The sequence below is a fragment of the Taeniopygia guttata genome, chromosome Z (assembly GCF_048771995.1).
Source record: "Taeniopygia guttata chromosome Z, bTaeGut7.mat, whole genome shotgun sequence".
In the NCBI taxonomy this organism is placed as follows: Eukaryota; Metazoa; Chordata; class Aves; order Passeriformes; family Estrildidae; genus Taeniopygia; species Taeniopygia guttata.
In genome coordinates, this window is record NC_133063.1 from 66,088,000 (window position 1) to 66,106,875 (window position 18,876).

Consider the following 18,876-nt stretch of genomic DNA (forward strand, 5'->3'; position numbering starts at 1 on the left):
ACCAAACAGTGTGACATGACTGGAAAAACAAACCAAAACAATTTTAAATGGAGACCTTCCTTTAATGTCCCAATCCAAAAATTAGCATCTGTTTGGTCAGCTGAAGTAGGAAGACACATTCAGTAACTGTGAAAAATAGAATTCCAGTGTCTGATAGTAACCCTGAAAAGTAAAATTCCAGTGTCTGACCTCCTTTAGCTGGAGGTCAGAATATGTTTCATGTTTTTTTTTTGTAACATATGTAATAACTATAAAGAAAATAGTGTAGCAGTTACATCAGTTGCAAAAAATATTAGTACATACTTTTAATCCAATAGGATGTCACACTGAAAAGATAATTAGATGTCTTCTGTCTAGACTATTTTGGGCTGAAGGCCACTTATCCAATGATATCACCAAGGAGGCACCACTCTGTTGGACCAGGAACTACAGGAATTATCTATTCCTTACAGCCCTCTCAGGCAAGTTCATCCTACTATATTACATCTAAGTTCATTAATGCCTAATCAGGACACAGCCTGAGGCACTATGACTGCAGAGCATACTAAGGAAAATCAGGATGGCATTCACTTAATTGCATTTATATGTTCCCTGTGGCTATCATCCCAGGAAGAATAATCACATTTTTACTGTACAAAATTAATCAGAAATTAAACTGAGTACTTGCAAAGGTGTTTCCAGTTTCCCAAAGAAATTATCCAAGTGCCTCTAATAAAATAATCATCCCTCCAAACTTCTCTGGGAACCACCAGTGTATGTATTGTTTGTACGATGACATGCAGGCATAAGGAAGGGAAAATCATTTGCAAATAAAAACGCTCTCCCAGTCTCCTGGCATTTGTGACAAGGAGCATGGCTGACAGCAAAATCATCATTATGAACAGTGATCTTTGAAGACTAAATGCCTCAGTCCCAGTTTTCATAGTTGTTACCTTAGGAAGTATCCAACAGAGCTTTCTACTAACTTGATTTCAAACCAATGGTCAAAGGCTATACCTTGCTCAAGGCAAATTTATGACAAATGTGGGAAAAAAGATACAGCACTAATTAGCAACAATTAATTACAATAAGGCCAACTTCATTCCTGCTGACTGCTGTCTAACATGAGGATGCAAAGATAAATGCATCTCAGGACAAGTAGGAACAACCTCAAGGCTTTACTCAACACGGCCTTCAAAAACAAGATAAAATGATGTTTCTTTACTGTATATGCATCAGGAAGGACAGTTTTGCTGTTCTAACAAAAAATGAAGCTTTATTTTCTCTCTTGTCCAGAAGCCATTGAGTCCAGTGGTGATATTTCAGTAGTTATTTTCTTTTGCTGCCCTCTTTTCCAGCCTTGGAGCAAGAATCACAGCCCAAGATAATCGTTCCTGGCTGTTACGCCGTGATCACAGGACTGAGCCAAGCAGGGTTTGGCAACTACCACTTCGTTTCCACAAATCACCTGTTTTCACTAACTACAGTTCTTTCACAGACTGGATTGCAGGCTGAAAGCTGGAGACCCCATCACTGGGTTGTATTTACGAGCACAAGATCCTGTGATTTCTGTGTGTCTCCCAAAACTGGGTGATTGGCTGTGAAACTGGTGGCAGATGCTCAGGTCCAGGGACGTGACTAATACCAGTGAACCCTCTCAGAGCAGTTCAAAGGAGAAGTTAAAGCACAGCAGTGGGCAATTTGTAGGACTTGCCCCTGGGAGCACCACATTCCAAAGCCCAGCTCCCAGTCTCACATCCACACATTTGCTGATGTTTTTTACCACATGTATAACAACTCATGCTCAACGTTGCCCTTCCCAACCCCCACCGCTCATTCTGCTCTCCGATCAAGGCGAAAGCAGGTTTGGTTGGGTCCCAGCAGCCCTAACGGGGCCAGCCCCCAGGGAAGGCAGGGCTGTGCCGGCCGCAGAGCGGGAAGCAGACCGTGCGCTGCCCGGGGGCTGCGCTGCCCGGGCGGTCTCGCCTGCAGCCCCGCGGACTCACGGCCCCCGTGGCTCGCTGCCGCGGCTCCCTGCGCGGCTTCCTCCCCGCCGCGGAGCAGGCGGCTCGGGCCCTTCATTGCTGCCGACGCTCCTGCTTCCTCCTCAGCCAAAGGAAAGGGCTGCAGGCCGCTGTGCCGAGGGAGGTGTCCCGGCTGCCTGAGAAACCGGTTCCCAGGACGACAGCACCCGCAGCCGGGACAAACGCACCCCTGCGGGCACACCAGCGCAGCACGCCGCTGCTGCCAGGACACCGCCGCGCGAAGGGGCAGAGCTGTGGAGCAGCTTTAGGAGTTTGTTTTCAGAGAAACCAAGCACTAAATACACTACATTTCTTGCCAGTGGCTAGGCACTGAACGGGATCATCCTTTACCCATCCAATCCCCCGCACGTCTTCACTAGTGGCTAGCCGTATGTGCCAGGAGCAATCAGCCCGCTCAAGCGCACACATCAGACAAAAGGTATTTCCGCTGCACCAGACAACTTTCGAAAAGCCATGCCATAAGCACATGAATACAGACACACAGAGGTATCACAGCTTGGATGGGGTGCCTGGGGCCAGGTGGATGTAGTCATGGAGCTCTCTATGCAGGTTGAAGACCATTTTTGGGAGTTATTCTCATAATTGTAACCAGTGTTCACTGGACAGGAAAGGGTGACCATCCCTGCACTCCTGCATGCTTCACACAGCCTTAGGATGTGAGAGACTGAAGTGCTTCTGACATAAATTTGTACATAACTATGCACATGTGGTAGCAGTTCACCCAATCATAAAACTCTTCAATTTTAGGTAAAAACTGATTGCATTTGCTTTTGTCAAAGTCCCATCAAAACCAAAACACACATCCCCAAAGGTTCAGGTTCTATGAACTGACATACTGAGATCCATCTAACCTACCTATTTCTCAACTTATCCTGACATCCATTATGAGTTTGGTCTTTGGTATTTCCTTTCACATAGACAACAATTTTTCTGCAACAGGGCATAATTTTTTTAAGGACTACATTGAATTTTACTTTAAAAATAGCCTTTCATATTTCTATTTCAATATAAATATAGCAAAAGTAGTTCCAAGAAAGCAGAACCACCAGTATCCAGCCTCACACAGTTGTAGATACATTGGAGTTGCTTTCTGTAGTTTCTTCTTAAATTAAATTCCACAATCACATTATTTTCCAAGATGACTAACACCATACCTGTCCATAATAAAATTAATCTAAAAAACTCAAGAGTTTGTAAATTTAACGAATTTGGATACAAAAACTATTTGCTCAAATTCTGCTTACCTTAGATCAAGAGATTTAACAGTTCTTATCGTCTTTAAATATTACTGGTATATAGAGGCTGTGATATAAAAAAATCTTTACAATTGATATACCAGTCTGATACGGCAATTTCACCACCTGTACTTCCAGTAGGTGAATGTAACTCAGCTGAAAGAAAAAACAATCCTGGGAAAGTAAGTTTAGTCCCATTTTGGAGCACGTGGATGTCTGAGAGGGGCTGTGACCTCATGGGAAGCTCACACCAGAGCGGGGACCTGCAGACCTGTGAAGAGAGGAGCCCATGCTGCAGCAGCTTTCCTGGTAGGACTTGTGACACCGTGGGAGACCCACACTGCAGCAGCCTGTCTTTGGAGGACTGCACCCCATGGAAGAGTCACCCACACTGCAGCAGTTCACAGAGAGCGCTGCCCATGGCATGGACTCATGCTGGAGAAGTTCATGGAGAACTGTCTCCCATGGGAGGGATCCCGTATGTTGGAGCAGGGGGAACATTCCTCTCCATGAGCAGGAACAAGGTGTGAGGAGCTGAGCATAAACTCCATTCCCTGTCTGTGTGCCACTGGGGGAGGAGGCAGAGCTGAGGAGAGACAGATGTGGGAAAGGTGTTTTTAAGATCTTCTTTTACTTCTCAGCCTGCTCTCATTTTTTTTTAGTGATAAATTCAATTCATCTAATTGAATTTAGACAAATTTTTTACATTATCTAATTAGAGCCTGCTTAGCCCATGATGATATTTCATGAGTGATCTCTCCTGGTCCTTATCTCAACCCATAAGCCCTTCATTATATTTTCTCTTCCCTGTCCAGCTGCAGAGGTGAGCAAGCTTTGGTGGCTGCTTGGCATCCAGCTAGGGTCAACACAAAATGGAATTGTAATAAATAATTTACAGTCAAACTATGAGTTTTATTTTCACATTAATACTGACACATCTACAACCTTTTCATGACACTAGGATAACTCTATGACGCTTCCCTGTTAAACAAATGGCAAGGCAACTTTTGAGGCTAAGCCAACTAACTTATTTTTTCAAGCACGTAAGAGTAGCTTACTTTTTGCTATGTAATGCTTATGTAAAAATAGATGTTTTAAAGATACATACACCATGACAAGGTAATACTTACATTCTACACTTTATTGAATCAGAGGTACAAACCAAAAAAGGGAAAGGTGTTCACTTTCTAAACAGCAGTTAGTTGACTTACGCTCCGTCAGCTGCTTTTATGTATTTCCTACCAGAAGTTCCCATGTACGTCAACAGAACAGCTCATGCTGAGTGCTCACTGACCCAGTTTGAAAAATTTGACTGAATCAATTTACAGTCTGAACTAGTCCAGCTGATTTGGTCCGAAGCAGATAAGGGAGCACTGACATGAATTCAAATGACAGAGGTGTGGGTACAGTGGCATCTGACAAACAAACAGATAAGCAGGTAGAGATGGTGTAATCATTCCAGCAATTCTGGAAACATATTCTGAACTGGCTTGGGCATTTAATACACACCATGTGTACATTTGTTTGTTTAAAAAACAAGCAAATCCCATTACAGTTGAACAACAAAATAGTTGCTTCTACAGCAGCCACATCTTTAAAAGACCTTGCAGTTGAAAAAGCAATTTGTATTTCCTACAGGGCTTGGCATTGTTTGTATAACTTCTAAGAAACATGTTGTTATAATAAATTATTTGTCTGATAAATACTTAATTATAATAAAACACCTTTAAAAAATTTGGTGTGAACAGAAAAAATCTAAACAGACCATTTTAAATATTTGCACTTACATTCCTCTTTCCACATATGCACTCACAGAAGACAATTTATTCAGAAATACAAAGTAACTTAAAAGAGAAAGATAGCTAAACAATAAGAAGGTTCATTATCTTGTACTTGCACATAATCCATTAATATTGCACCATGGAACCTTTTATTTAGAATAAATTTAGTGCTACTCATTGGTAACAATTTCAAACTGTAAAAAAAATCTCAGTCCCTTTAGAAAGGCCAGAGATCAAACAGCATTTGTCTGAATATCCTGGAGGAATCATCTCAATCAACAGATTTTTAAACATTTTTTAAGTAAGTGAAGTCATTGTTTATCTCACCACGATGAGTTCTTCAGATCTGGTCAATCAACTCTTACTGAAATAATTTTCAGTAACAATGAAAGCTTGATAGTGCTCTCAGTTCTTGTTCTTATCCTGTGTAACTGTGAGACAAACACATTTTTGTGTCCACTATGAAGACAGACATTAGCTGAAATCGAGCCACTCAACTCTTCTTTGTTATCACACAGTTAAACTCATAATTTTATTTTTACAATAGGGAAGACAGAAGTTCAGGTGTGGGAAGAGGGCCTTCAGCAAGTACAGTGGGGCACCCTAGCTAATGATTCCTGGGTATTCTAGGGAGCTAAATCAAAGTGCTAGCAAATTTTGATTCTTGGAAACAAGTGGGGAAAAAAGTATTATTCTCCAAAGAAAATAAAATAAAGAAAAAGAAAAAAAAAATCATTTTATCTCTTCTCTGTCTCAGACATCATGTTCTTGTTACACAGGTACCTGAATCCAGCCTACTGCCAATGCTAAATTAACTTGCAGTCATAAAACTCCATGTAAGGCTTCATATAGAACACATTGCTACACAATCATTTAAAAAACATTTTAATTGTATGTTTGGAATTGCTTGACTTGGCTTTTTTTGATACTGACTGTGAAGCTGTTAGTCCAGACCTAGGGTTAAACAAAGAGGGAGGAAAAAAAAAACAGTAAGAAGTTAAAATACATAATGCATACCAACTCAGGTTTTACCACACTGAATGTTTTTCTGGACTTCATTATTTTAAAACAAGTTGGATACTCAGACTTTCAAAAAACACTTACCTTTTTGTTCCTTGTGATGGATTTGTGCATTGCTGTCCTTTGCTTAAACCTCCTTAAAAGTAATTGAAAACAACCAAAATTAGTTACTTCAATAAAGAATGCTTCAGAAACTACATCGATGGAAGAACTTTTTTAAAAATCTAATCTATCTCAAGCAGATAGCATTTTATTATCTTCAACTTGAATACTGTAGTTTATATTACCATTTTTAAAAGAGAAAACCAAAAAGCCTTTATGTTACTGAATTATAAGCAATTACTTTGAATCTTGTTACACTTTGCAGAAATATTTCAGCATAATGTAGTTGATTTTCAAGATGGTAGTTAAAAATCATGGTTTTAATTTTTTTATACTCCAGGGAGCAGAAAAGAAACTTCACCTAAAGTAAGTCTTCCATTTAAATTAAAACATGTTTGCACATGTAATAGCAATATCACTTTGAAAATTTTCTTGTAAAATATTCTTATTTTAAGTCTTAATTGTTTTATGAAAATTCTAACACATTAGCATTTTAATTTCTTTTTATAAGGTTCTTAAAATAGATTAGGGACTACTTTAAGCAGATACTTTACTACCTGCATATGCACTCTAATCTGGCTGAAGATGAACTCTTTGTCAAAAAGAGGAACTACTTCAGAAAACATGAATGATAGTCCTGTGGCATGTTACAGGTGAAGTTATGTGATATATTTTATTAGCTATAAAACAGAATTGGAAGTTTCTTCCTTTAGGCAATAGTTCTCATCTCTATTTTTGCCAGCACATGATATAATGAAGCCACTCTGTTAACTGAATCTGAAACAATAAAGGTTGATGATGTTCTCATTGATTTTCATTTTAATCTAGTGGCCTCACAAACACCTTTCTGAATATGGTTGAGTGTAACCAACATACAATTTCCAGAAATAAGTAGTAATTAATGTGTCACTTTTGTGGCAGGTGGGAGGGTACTGACAAATTAACATCACATTCATAAATCTAGTTTGTCATGAAAATCAATTTGATACTTTTTTAAATAAAAATGTTCACTCCTATATAGGCCTTACTTAAATAAGCTTGTTGAGAAAAAAATTTCAAAGTTCATCATTGCCAAAGTATCTTAATTGCAAATACAGACAATTCTAATAATTAAACATATACTAGTGCATATACTTACCAGAGAGAAAACTGTTTGAGTTTTCCATATTATAAGTCTTAGTAGGAAAATCCTCTTTTTCTGTCAGCTCCTCGATAAGGCCTTTATTTAAGCAGACATCAACATGCCTGTTAAATGCTGTAAGACTGGTAGTTTTCTGTTCTGAATTACAAACTGGACAAACAAGAACACTGTCTTCTTTGGTTTCAAAGAAACAGGATGAACTAGCTCCTTCTGTATCTTCAGTCTTGTCAAAATGGTCTTCATTGTCTTGTGATACTTGTTTGGGGAAGAAACACTGTTTCATACACACTTTTCTAGCAATGTCACTGAGATTGCTGGGCTGTCGTTTGCTGGGAGATTTATCAGGTATCTGACTAAATCTTTCTGTGCTATTGTCAGTAGAGCTGTCAGATACACATGCAGACTGGTCTGTTCCTGATAATTGATCTGTTTTATTATTTTGACATTTAACAACCCACTCATTTTTAAATTGTGGAAGAAAGTTAGATGTATTTTCTCTTGAACTGTCGTTCTTGGATATTTCCACAGTATCTTTAACACACATCCCACTGAGGCACTCATCAATGTGTCTATTAAGTTCTTCCAAATTATTGCTGCTTTGCTTCTCAAAGCAAACAGGACAGGTGAAGATCTTACAAGCATTAGAATTCTGTAAATCTGCGACTTTCTTTGTTTCTTCCATAAAATTTGCAGGTGATTTATCATCCTGAAAGAGCTGCTTACCTCTGCTTTCATTTGGAGAAATATTCTCACTGTTTAGTTGTCTTGCTGCTCGCTTTTGATCAAAAAAACTCCCTCTATGAGCTTCTGAATTTTTTGTGAAATACTTCTGGTTGGCCTTCTCTGGCTGAAGCCTAAGGAAACCAATTTCTTTTCCTGATTTTAAGAAACTTGTAATGCTTTTTTGTTGGTATTTCTTTTCTTCTTCAGTTAGAAATCCTGATACTCGTACACCTAATGATGAAAAAGAAACTTATAATAATAATTATATGAAACTTGATACTAACTCCTAGTTAAACCCTTTTGAGGTATACATTCACTCAATAAAGGCAAAATTTATCTATAAGAAAATGCTAGACTACTTCCAAATGCATCACAATGTCAATACAATTTTATCAGGCCCAAGGACTAATCCAACAATATTGTTAATTTTATTACTCTGAAGTTTTAACTCATTGCATTATAGCACAAAGTTATAAATACTGTTACATAGAATTCAGTCTGAAAGTTTTGCATGAACTTCACCCATCAAAACATTTTTCTTCACTTTCTAGTATCTTAGTCAAGTAAACTATATACCGCTCAATGTTTTCAAGCAGAACACATAAGCACCTGAAACATGTCTCAGGGTCAAAACACAGAGCTTACTGTCATCAGAAATGTTCACATCTCCTCCAGAACTCTGTACTTTCAGATCTGTAAGCGCTTCTGTTGTTGTGGTGCAAAGCAGATTTAAAAGCTCATTTAAAGCAGCAGAATTAAGCACTGCTATGACTCAAGTTTCTACCGTCACGATGATGTGATAGCTGTTGCATAAAAAAGTACCACCTCAATTAGTAAAACTTCCTAAGTCACCATTCAGCACTCATTAGTAAAACTTCCTAAATTACTCAGCACAGATCTGTTCACTTTGCAAAAATTACCAGCAGTAGAAAAAGGATATATGCATTAATACCAGTTTTACTTTAAAGTACGGTGTGTTATTTCAAAACACTATCAGATTTCCTAACTCTGAAAAGGAAGAATGAATTTGAAATATCTTACCCATAAGTCTTATCCGAAGAGGGTGAGGAGCAACACTATTGATTTCTGTTCCTAGCAGATCTTTAGCAACAGTAAATATTTCCTCCTCAGTAGAAACAGAAGACAGCACAGTCGAAGCTCTTGTTTTAACTTCAAAGTTCACATTCTTAAGCTTCAGTGTAACAGTTTTACCCTAGGAAAAAATACAATTTAAAAAATGTTTAAAATGTATGTCATATATGGCACAGTTCACATTAAGTTCACATTTTGGCTACAGATGCAACTTCTACCCCACTTTAAAAAAATTATTTCCTCATATGGAAATTTTCAGTGCCAGATATCCTAACTATGAACAACACAAAAGTGATACCTCATTACAGATTAATAGAAAAACTACTTCCTCCTGCACAGTGCTGTCACAACCACAGACAGTATTTGTGTTTGGCACTGGTATTTCCCTGGCAGCACCTCTCAATTTGTGTGCTCTATAATGTCCGTCCAAATGTAAGTAACTAGCACTCTCTTTGGTGCTTTTGTAAGCTTAACCCTTTGTCCTCCTTAGCTCATCACTTCCCCTTCAACCTATCTTTTGAGATAATCTTTTATGGCTGAAGAAGATTAACAATTATTTTATGTCTTAAATATAATCCCGTACATTACCGTAAGACTTTCAAAGCAAATATTTACTCTTTCCAAGTGAAAAACAGGTATCTGGGGAGAAGGAATAAAGGGACTGTTTCTACTATTGATACCTTTGAATGGTGTGAATAACTTGTCAGCAAGTTCGGCACGTGTCAAGTTTTTAAACTAAAAAACTGGCTACTGACTAGATCCTGTATGTATACAGGAGAGAAACAGTGTTTTAAATACATTAGGATTCCACAATTGACCAAAGCATGGATTATGGACAACCAGCTCTATTATTCCCTTACAAACATTGGTTTTAGAATAAAATGTTTACATGCCAAACAACTTGATTTATTTTTCATATTTCAAAACTCGTTTTAATTTTTATCCTACACATATTTCTAGATAGCCACTCACACAACAACAAAATGCTGCATAAGTCATCCTAAACATCTGAAAATTAAAAAATTAAGACTTCTGAAGATAGATTGCATGGCATGATGCTGCTGAAAGCATTTATTCTAAAGCTGTATAGAATTGTTGGGAGTGCAAAACATCTTTTTGCAAGTCATCTTTTAATAATGAAAGTACAAAATAAAAAATAAAAGCTCAATAATAATAACCTGAATAATATAAATACCTTAAGTCCCTCTTTCTGTAAGTCTTGAGCAAGGTCTCTGCAGAGCTCGCGACACAAACTGTACTGGTCTTCTGCTGTGTTTATTTCACTGAATGTTCTAAGACAAAAATATTATCTTTTTCAGTATGAATCCTATAATATGTTCAGTGTCTGCAATCTAAAAGTATTTTTTATACAGTTAAACAATACTATAATCAAAAGAATGTTATATAGGTTAAAATTCTTACTTCAAGGCACAATGATTATTAAGGGGAATATTTTGTTTGCAAAATGTTTGAAAGGTCCTTCAAATAATGAAATAATTTGGTTTCAATTTTTCATGCACTATTTGAAAATGATTCAAATTTAATGTCATTAATGCTTAAGTATTTGCAAGACAGAATACTAACAGTAAGTGAATTCATAGAGCCAGCCAAGTTATTTGCATTTAATCTCATTTGTACATACTGTATAACATCAGAAGAAAGCCAGGAGCTGGAAGTCAACATCAGAGCCAAATATCAGAAATAAATAATGCAGATGCTAAGAAAAAGATGCCAACTAGGATAATTATGCCTAGTCTCAGAGGAGAAAAAGCTATCTTTCTGCCAAAAATGTTGCAAACTGCCTTTGCTAGAGCTTCTTGGAACAGAAATTAGTGTTATCTTTTTCTTTCACATTTGCTTTTCTGTAATAACATCACAGGAAAAGCAACATTAAGTTGTTTCAAGGGAAATGGAAAGCAAAACTTACAGACAGCACATGCTTTGGAAAAGTCTCATAGACAGATTATTCCATGTCAAATTTTATATTTACAAATGTAAGGTCAATAAAATTATAGTGGATTTTACATCTCTAAGTTATAGTCAGTTTTATCTGACTGTACTGAAAAGGCATCCTTTATTATGATTAACATTCCCCTAAGAATGTTTGCATACTGTCAAACTAATTGGATGAGTATTTCACTGTGGGTCTCATACCACTATCCAAGGAGTAACTCATACTATTTAGACAATTCTGCAGTGATTGAGAAGTTGTGGAAGTCCAAGGCTTGAAACGGACAGGATAGAGAGAATGCTATTTCAGGGTTGTCTTTTCCCCCATAGAAACTAGTTTCATGATCTCAGTAGCCTGTAAACATTTCTGGTCTAAAACTGTTCCGATTTGAGGAAAAAAAAGAAAGGAAGAAAGCAATACAGAAAGATACTATAAAGATGTCCAAAATATCTGTCTGATTGCAAGGCAGCAAAACACTAAAGCCATAAATTTTTCAGCTGTAATGGTACCAAAATAGTATTGGGCTTATTTAAGCTGCTCACAGCTATTAAGTCTCAAAATGACAGGACTAAGCATCTTTTCTTACCACCTTTTCTAAAAAAACACATGATGATAGGGATAATTACTACAGTGCTTTATAGATTCTCATGGCAGAACTCATTTTTTAAAAGTTAACTACCTTCTTAATGAACTTTACTCTGGTAAAAATTTAAGTTAGGAAATACATGTGACTGCAGACTACTACACTGATATTGACATTAAGCTTAAACAGATAAAAAAAAATTCAAGCTATATTTCCACCTTATCTTATGGTTTAAAGATCATTTTGATGCATTAAAGCACTAGCAGAATTGGATGATAAGAGAATACTCAAACTGACAAATATACCTCCATGGAGTTCTGGAGCCCAGGACAAAAAATAATGCAAGCTTGAATCTTGATTTAGCAAGCTTGTTGTGTATGTGCATGTTTAAATAAATACACGATAAAATTACATAACTAATAAAAGAATACATTACTTGGTATTTAGTGCTTCCAATGGTTAACACTATTTTTTCAATATTAAAGAAGCATACCTTTCAGTGCTCATACTTTTTCTTTCTCCATCCCTTTAAAGAGAAAAAAACTTTATTATACTTTCTTGATGTAGAAATGCTATCTTTTCAATAAACTCAAAGTCAACCAAACATGCTCAAATAACTAACAGCAGTCTTTTCTATAGTCTGGATGCTAACTTTTTCTACAAATATTGTGTATCAAGTTTAAGCAAGTGTAAAAAGAACAACTTAAAAAATACTGTAGATTAAGTAAAAACATAGATCAGACATAGGTGTCTTTAAAAAAAAAAAAGTTTAAAAAACCAACCAAACAAGAAATTCCCTCAGAACTCACCTATTATATCAGAGGGAGTCAGATTAAAAGAAAAAACCAAAACCTACAAATCCTACTCTGTCTCAGCTATAACTGTGAAGTACAGCTATTAGAATCCCATACATACATGTATATTTGAATATTTCCTTTATCTGAGGAAATATCTTGCTTTCAGTCTAAAAGATTGTTCAGCTTAAAGTTGATGTGTTAAAGCTTTTTTTGTTTGTTGCTTTCTTTCTTCTTAGTGTTAATTGAGTATCCTTTAACAACTCTTCTGCATATAAGGAAATGCCTCAGAGCAATTTCAGGTCATTCTTCTCTTTTCAAGTATTGGAAAAAATAAATTTGGTATTATCAGATTTTCTTAAGAGAAGATTGTCAGATACAATAACTATAAGATTAACTATTTCGTAAATACCCAGGTTTTAATACATTCAGTGCTTGCTTTTTCTAAACTAAAATCACTGAAATCAAGTTGGTGCTGACCAAAAAATTCTTAGACATTAAAACAATTAAACCATTAAAACTCCTAACCTTTGAAATGCTCCTTTTTTTTTCAAAATGTGCTGGGAGATATCCCAGGCTGTAAAACACTTAACTAGGGTAAATAAGAAGAAAGAGTGTACCAATTTTTAAAAGACTGTCCAAGGTCTGTTTATATATTAACAGAAAAAGTATTTTGAAAACTGTGTTTTATCTTTTATCAAGTCACCTTCACCAAGTTAGTCTTACTGTATATTTTCAAAAATATTTTTATACTCTAGGTAGAAAAAAAACAACAGAAAAATTTGTGCTATCACATTACTGGACTCCAAACTGCTAACTACATATATTATTTTGTAGGCAAATGAAAAGAAGGGAAGATTATTGTCAGAGAAGTTACAAAAATAATTACAGTTACAGAATAGGTCTTTCAGAAGTGCATAAAATACTCTAGAAATTCTAATAAAATCAAATCATTATCCAGCTACTTTAAAATAGAATTTCATTACTGTGGAAAGGAATATCTTTAAAAAAGGAATTAATACACAATTAAGGCTCTTATTTAAATGAACAGTAAAATGCTATGTTTTCAGTCCTTTTAAAGAACATGTTTGGCTCCAGGGCAGGCTTAGAAATGACAAATATTGTTAAAAAGATATAATGCACTGCTAAGAGTGACTTCTCCCATCCTAAAAAGGAGGCTAAAAGCCATTAAAGTGCAGTCAACCTTTAAAGAACATATATTAAGAAGGATATAATAATCTTCAGTTCTATTCCACCAAATATTAAAAATACATAATCCTGGTAAGAGAGACAGAAACTTCCCTGAAAATTCACCACCAAAGAAGATCAAATACCTTTGTTATTTTCCTTATAATCCAATAATCATAAACAGCAATGAATATGGATTGTTTTTGAAGAAAAAAGAGTGTACAACTCTTCTCAGGACATCTCAGTTATGTTCAGCTATTTTGATAATTATAAGGTTATCTTGCATTGATTTCTTAACATACACTTACATATAACTTCCCTGACAAGATTGTTTAGATTTCATATTTTGATATGGCTGTACAAACCTTTGTTTTTTCATGTTTGGCTTCTGCATCTTAGACATAAGTATAACAATAACAGGCATCAGACATTTGAAAAAATATAGGAAACGAGTGTATTTCCGTAGTATTTGCCAATTAAATAATATATTCAGTATGTAACATACACAAGGAAACATTCAGAAAACTGTTAACACAGAAGGAAGAAACCCCCATGGCTTACTTTTCAAAATGTGTTGAGCCCAAACCAAGGGAAATATCCAAGAAATTACGCCAAGATACCTCTGAAAAAAGAAGAGAAAGCAGCGCCCTCTGCTGGTAAAGTTCTGAGCAAGTCACAATTCCAAGGGCTTTTAACATCTTCTCTGTTACTTTGCCAATACCTGGCACCTAGAAAAGAGTATCTAACATTATAGAGAAAAATTTCCATTTGTAGATCCATTACTAAGAAAATTTGAATCAAACACAACAGGGAAGATTACATAGAAAATTCTGTATTTTCAGTAAAAATCTTGCTTCTAGAACATAAAAACATTACTTGACAGAATAGTAAATGTCCTTGTGTCTCTTACCTTTCTAATGGGCAAGTCTTTTAAGAAGTCTAGCACTGCTAGTCTCTCAGGAGAAATTCTGTATTGGCCGTTAGGCTTATTATGATCACTGCACATTTTTGCTAACATTGTATTTGGTGCTATTCCTTAAAAACAAACAAAAAACATGGTAATTAAAAAAAAAAACATAAGACAAAGTTTAATTTCAACTTTCCAGTATCTATAAAACAAAGAGTAGCCTTTGCACTTGGAAAAGACTAAAATAAGGAAAAGAATTATCATTACTGATAACCACATTTGATACAATTCTGCAGATATTTTGTGACCATCATTAAACAACATAAACACATGCAATACATAAAATATAACTTAAATAAAGTGCACTTCCTATTTTTAGATAGTCAGAGTAACACAACAAGTGCTAGTAAGTCAAGAGGGGTTAAATACTAAGTCCTTAAAAATGACATCAGTTACATGAGTCAACATTTATATGATGGTGATTATGGGAGGAAAGAAAATGCTTACAATAGTAGTTACAATGAACTTTTAAGTAAGGAGACCTTTCTTCCTTGTATTTCAGCAAAAATACTTTTTTGAGAGAATTTAACAAATTCTCTTTTTTTATGGGCTACCAGAATGTAGTAATTTACAAATTTATATATATTTCACAGACATCAGAGGAATTAGGAGGGATGGCTCTGTTCTATCAAAGTAACTGTTTCTACAAATTAACTCTGGAATTTGTTTAGCAAAAGAAAGAATAACTTTGTCCTACAGCCCTAGAAGTCTAAGTTTACATTTGCTCACTGGTATAACTTATTATTCAAGATGGCAGAAATAGCTCTACTTATTATTCATTATCAGTATTTTTTCAGTTACCCTTCTAATTATTTTCAATTTTTGGGCTTAAGACCCCTGTTTGCACCTGTAAAAGCAATGCCTGTTTTCTACACACTATCTTAATCTCTAAGAAGACAAAACTTCAATAAACAAAACTGTTATTCTGCTGTTATTCATGAGATAGCATACAGGGGAGGGGGTTTCATGCTGCATCTTCTTACTAGCTGTTTATCTGGCTCTGCTCACATTCCACTTTCCTGACCCTCTGCAGTTGCTTCACAAAGCTCACCATTGCCTGATGCCTCACTGACCTGGTTCATAAAGCAGTTTGGATGGCATCCAAACTAAGTAGTTAGAGACATACACTGGTTTTAGTCAATCAAAATAGCTGAGATTTAAAAGTCAAGACAAAGAACTTGACTGATAAATGTTAAAAAGCTACTGAAGAGTTCTTTGACTTCAACATATGTTTACTTCTCTAGGACTAATATTTTAATGAATTTTGGTATTGTTTTAAGCAAGGAACAGTTTGAAGTTAGAAACACTTAACAGCACACATCTGCTATTCAAATTAAAAGCAGTATAGAAATGAGTGATAGATTTCAGTAAGACACACTGACAAAAACAATTTACATGATGCACATGATACAGAATAACCATCTGTGCTAAGATTAGCTCAAGTGCACTGGTCATTCTTTCTCACTGCTTATTCTTGTTTCAAGTAGAAAGAAGCAAAAAGATGATGTAACTGTTTCAATGATTAAAAAAAGAGCAAAATGAAAAGAAACAGTAGTGGTTTGGATATTCATGACATCTTTAGAATAATTGGAAGTCACATTCTTTACAGACTTTCAAAGACAACATAATTTTTGGTTGCAGAAGAATGGTGTGGCAAGGGTAAACTCTTAATTAATGCCCTCTGAGATGAAAGAAGAAGACATTATGGAAATACAAAGATTATTAATTATTCCTATTTATCTGGATACCTGCACTAGCAGTCAGTTGAGTTTTCTGCTCAATCCTAAAGCGAATTTCCTTCACAACTTCCTCTGCAGAAGTTCCAAAGACAACTGAGTTTTCCACTGATAGATCTCTTTGTTCAAGGTTGTCATCCATCAGAGATGTGTTGTCTTCAAACAGTATTGGTGAAGAAGAGACTTCACCTTCGTTAAATTTGGCAGACATATTTATACAATCTTTATCTAAGTTAGACAGAAACACAAACCATTAATACATCCATATAGACTCATTTCCTTCTTCAGTGGCTTCAGTGTTCATAAGCAGTTTTATTTATATCTTTATTTAGAGAAAGCAGTTGCATTGGTTTTTGTTTCAAAATTGGAGAGATGCAACTGCTTTGTTTTTGCTATGATTTGAGCTTGGCTGCGATTGAAGGAATTGGCTAGTAGACCGGACATAACTTCCAGAAAAGCAAAAGGTTTATTTAAAGGCCTCTTGCTGTAGCAAAACTATTGAGATTTTATCATTATTTTTGTTTTATGTCAGATTGAATGCCAGATGCTCTCTTCCACAGATTTTTTTTTCAATATTCTCTAAATAAAATCAGGGTTCTGGAATATCTAGTTCTAGAATGATCAGCCTGGTGAGCTTCTCATTTTCAACGGCAGTCATAGTAGAACAAGTAATGTCAGTAGCTCTTTATCTGACTCTACAAACATTACTACTACAGTTTAACAATGAGCATTTGTGTTTCAGAAGAACAAAGATATCACGCAAGTGTAAAGAAGCACATGACTACATATCAGTGACACTGATTTTGTAAAGACTATGCTAGTTTGTTGCTTTCTATTTTATTAATGCTTTTCTGTAGTAGTGTATGCTTGATTATCCTCTTAATGACTGTTAGAAATTTTGAATACAGGTAGTATAAATATTCCAGTTTGTGCATCATTCAACCACTTGTATGACTACTTCTTTTCTATTATTCCCAAGTGGATATACAAGTGAAATCCAATAATATCTTGAACATTTCTAAAATTCTGATGTGTTCCTGCTACTTATTTCCAAAATTATCAAGCTGAATTGTAATGCACACCATTTGGTTTAGAAAATCTAACATCACTTTTCAAACATTTTATTAATGTTAAAATAAAACAAATTCTCCAAGTCCAAGTCATTGGCAGTGTACATTTTATTCACAGGTGAGCAGTAGAGAAAGTTAATCTGTAAACTAACTAAATTGGATGTAGAGAATATATGGGAGGACATATCATGGAAGGACTGAAGCATCTACACTTTAAATGGGTGCAGCTTATTTGAAGATTATAAGCACATGATTGGCAACCCCTGTTCCCAACCCCATGTAATGTGGTCAGCATGTCTTATGCTATTTCATAAGGCAAGCAGCCATTCTCTGCTTATGCGTTCACTTCGCTCCTTAGCCTCCTGCATGTCCCAACACCCGACCAGCCCAGTGCTGTGGATGACCCTGTTGCAGCACTGGGAAGCTGCAACCCCAGAGCACTGCCTGCCTGCAGCCCCCCAGCACTGCCTGCAGCCCCCCAGCACTGCCTGCAGCCCCCCAGCACTGCCTGCCTGCAGCCCCCCAGCACAGCACTGCCTGCAGCCCCCCAGCACTGCCTGCAGCCCCCCAGCACTGCCTGCCTGCAGCCCCCAGCACAGCACTGCCTGCAGCCCCCCAGCACTGCCTGCAGCCCCCCAGCACTGCCTGCCTGCAGCCCCCAGCACAGCACTGCCTGCGGCCCCCCTCACTGCCTGCCTGCAGCCCCAGACTGTCACCTTTGACAGGTCCTGAGGAGGAACTGGGACCAGAGCTGTCACTGGACAGTGAGACCTGGGACATCCCAATGGCCAGGGACACCTCTGCCTTCATCTGCTTCCACTGAGATTAAGGGAGTGACTCATGTTCTTGTATATGATTTTTGAGTCTAGATTATGATTGTTATACTGATATAGCAAACTGTGTCCTATTCACCCAGTCCAGGTCATATTGTACTATAAATTCTTCATTTTGCTACTTACAGATTGCACTGCACTGATGCTGTTTGTAGCTGTCCTTGGCCATTTGAATGATACATTCTGTACTATTGTAATAAAGTATTCCTACTAAAGAAAATAAAGCTTAAATTCTAACTGTAATTTAATGCTTTCATGGTTCTGCCTAAGATATCTAAAAGAAACACTCAGTGTCAGGTGATCTCATGAAAAGTGAGTAATTTGCTTACCTATTCCTGTAGTGCTTTCTGTATTAAAAAAGAACCTTCTTCTATCTTCAGGCCAGTTCAGCCTTTCCTCCAAGTGCTCTGTTATATTCAAGTAGGCTTCATCTAGGCCCACAGGCATAAAACTGGGATCATATTCAGCCAGTATTTCTCTAACCTTGATAAACATATAGTAAAATTTTAAAGTTGTGTTGCTTTAAGAGCAGATCTTGACACAAAATTAGGACAGGAATAAATGTACTCTGAAATTTCCAGATGATCAATAAATACTACAGATGCTGACAATATAAATTATTTATTAATATTGTAA

The 18,876-nt window shown here is 36.4% G+C and overlaps 2 protein-coding genes across 6 annotated transcripts in view; both read right to left on the reverse strand.

Annotated features, from left to right (window-relative positions):
* ANKDD1B (ankyrin repeat and death domain containing 1B) overlaps positions 1-4,230 on the reverse strand; it is a 28,587-nt gene extending 24,357 nt beyond the window's left edge. The window contains 1 exon segment of the mRNA XM_030257379.4: positions 1,986-4,230. Coding sequence (XP_030113239.4) covers positions 1,986-2,061 — 76 coding nt within the window. The 5' untranslated portion in view covers positions 2,062-4,230.
* A 152-nt stretch (positions 4,231-4,382) lies between these two features.
* The window catches only part of POLK (DNA polymerase kappa), a 30,676-nt gene continuing 16,182 nt past the window's right edge, over positions 4,383-18,876 (reverse strand). For all 5 annotated transcript variants that reach the window (XM_030257366.4, XM_002187603.6, XM_072922214.1 and 2 more), the window contains 10 exons: positions 18,570-18,723; positions 16,350-16,565; positions 14,545-14,669; positions 14,196-14,362; positions 12,146-12,178; positions 10,314-10,410; positions 9,068-9,239; positions 7,301-8,257; positions 6,145-6,196; positions 4,383-5,994 (listed from right to left, as the gene is read on the reverse strand). In XM_030257366.4, coding sequence (XP_030113226.4) covers positions 5,910-5,994; positions 6,145-6,196; positions 7,301-8,257; positions 9,068-9,239; positions 10,314-10,410; positions 12,146-12,178; positions 14,196-14,362; positions 14,545-14,669; positions 16,350-16,565; positions 18,570-18,723 — 2,058 coding nt within the window. In that variant the 3' untranslated portion in view covers positions 4,383-5,909. The remainder of the gene's footprint in view (positions 5,995-6,144; positions 6,197-7,300; positions 8,258-9,067; positions 9,240-10,313; positions 10,411-12,145; positions 12,179-14,195; positions 14,363-14,544; positions 14,670-16,349; positions 16,566-18,569; positions 18,724-18,876) is intronic.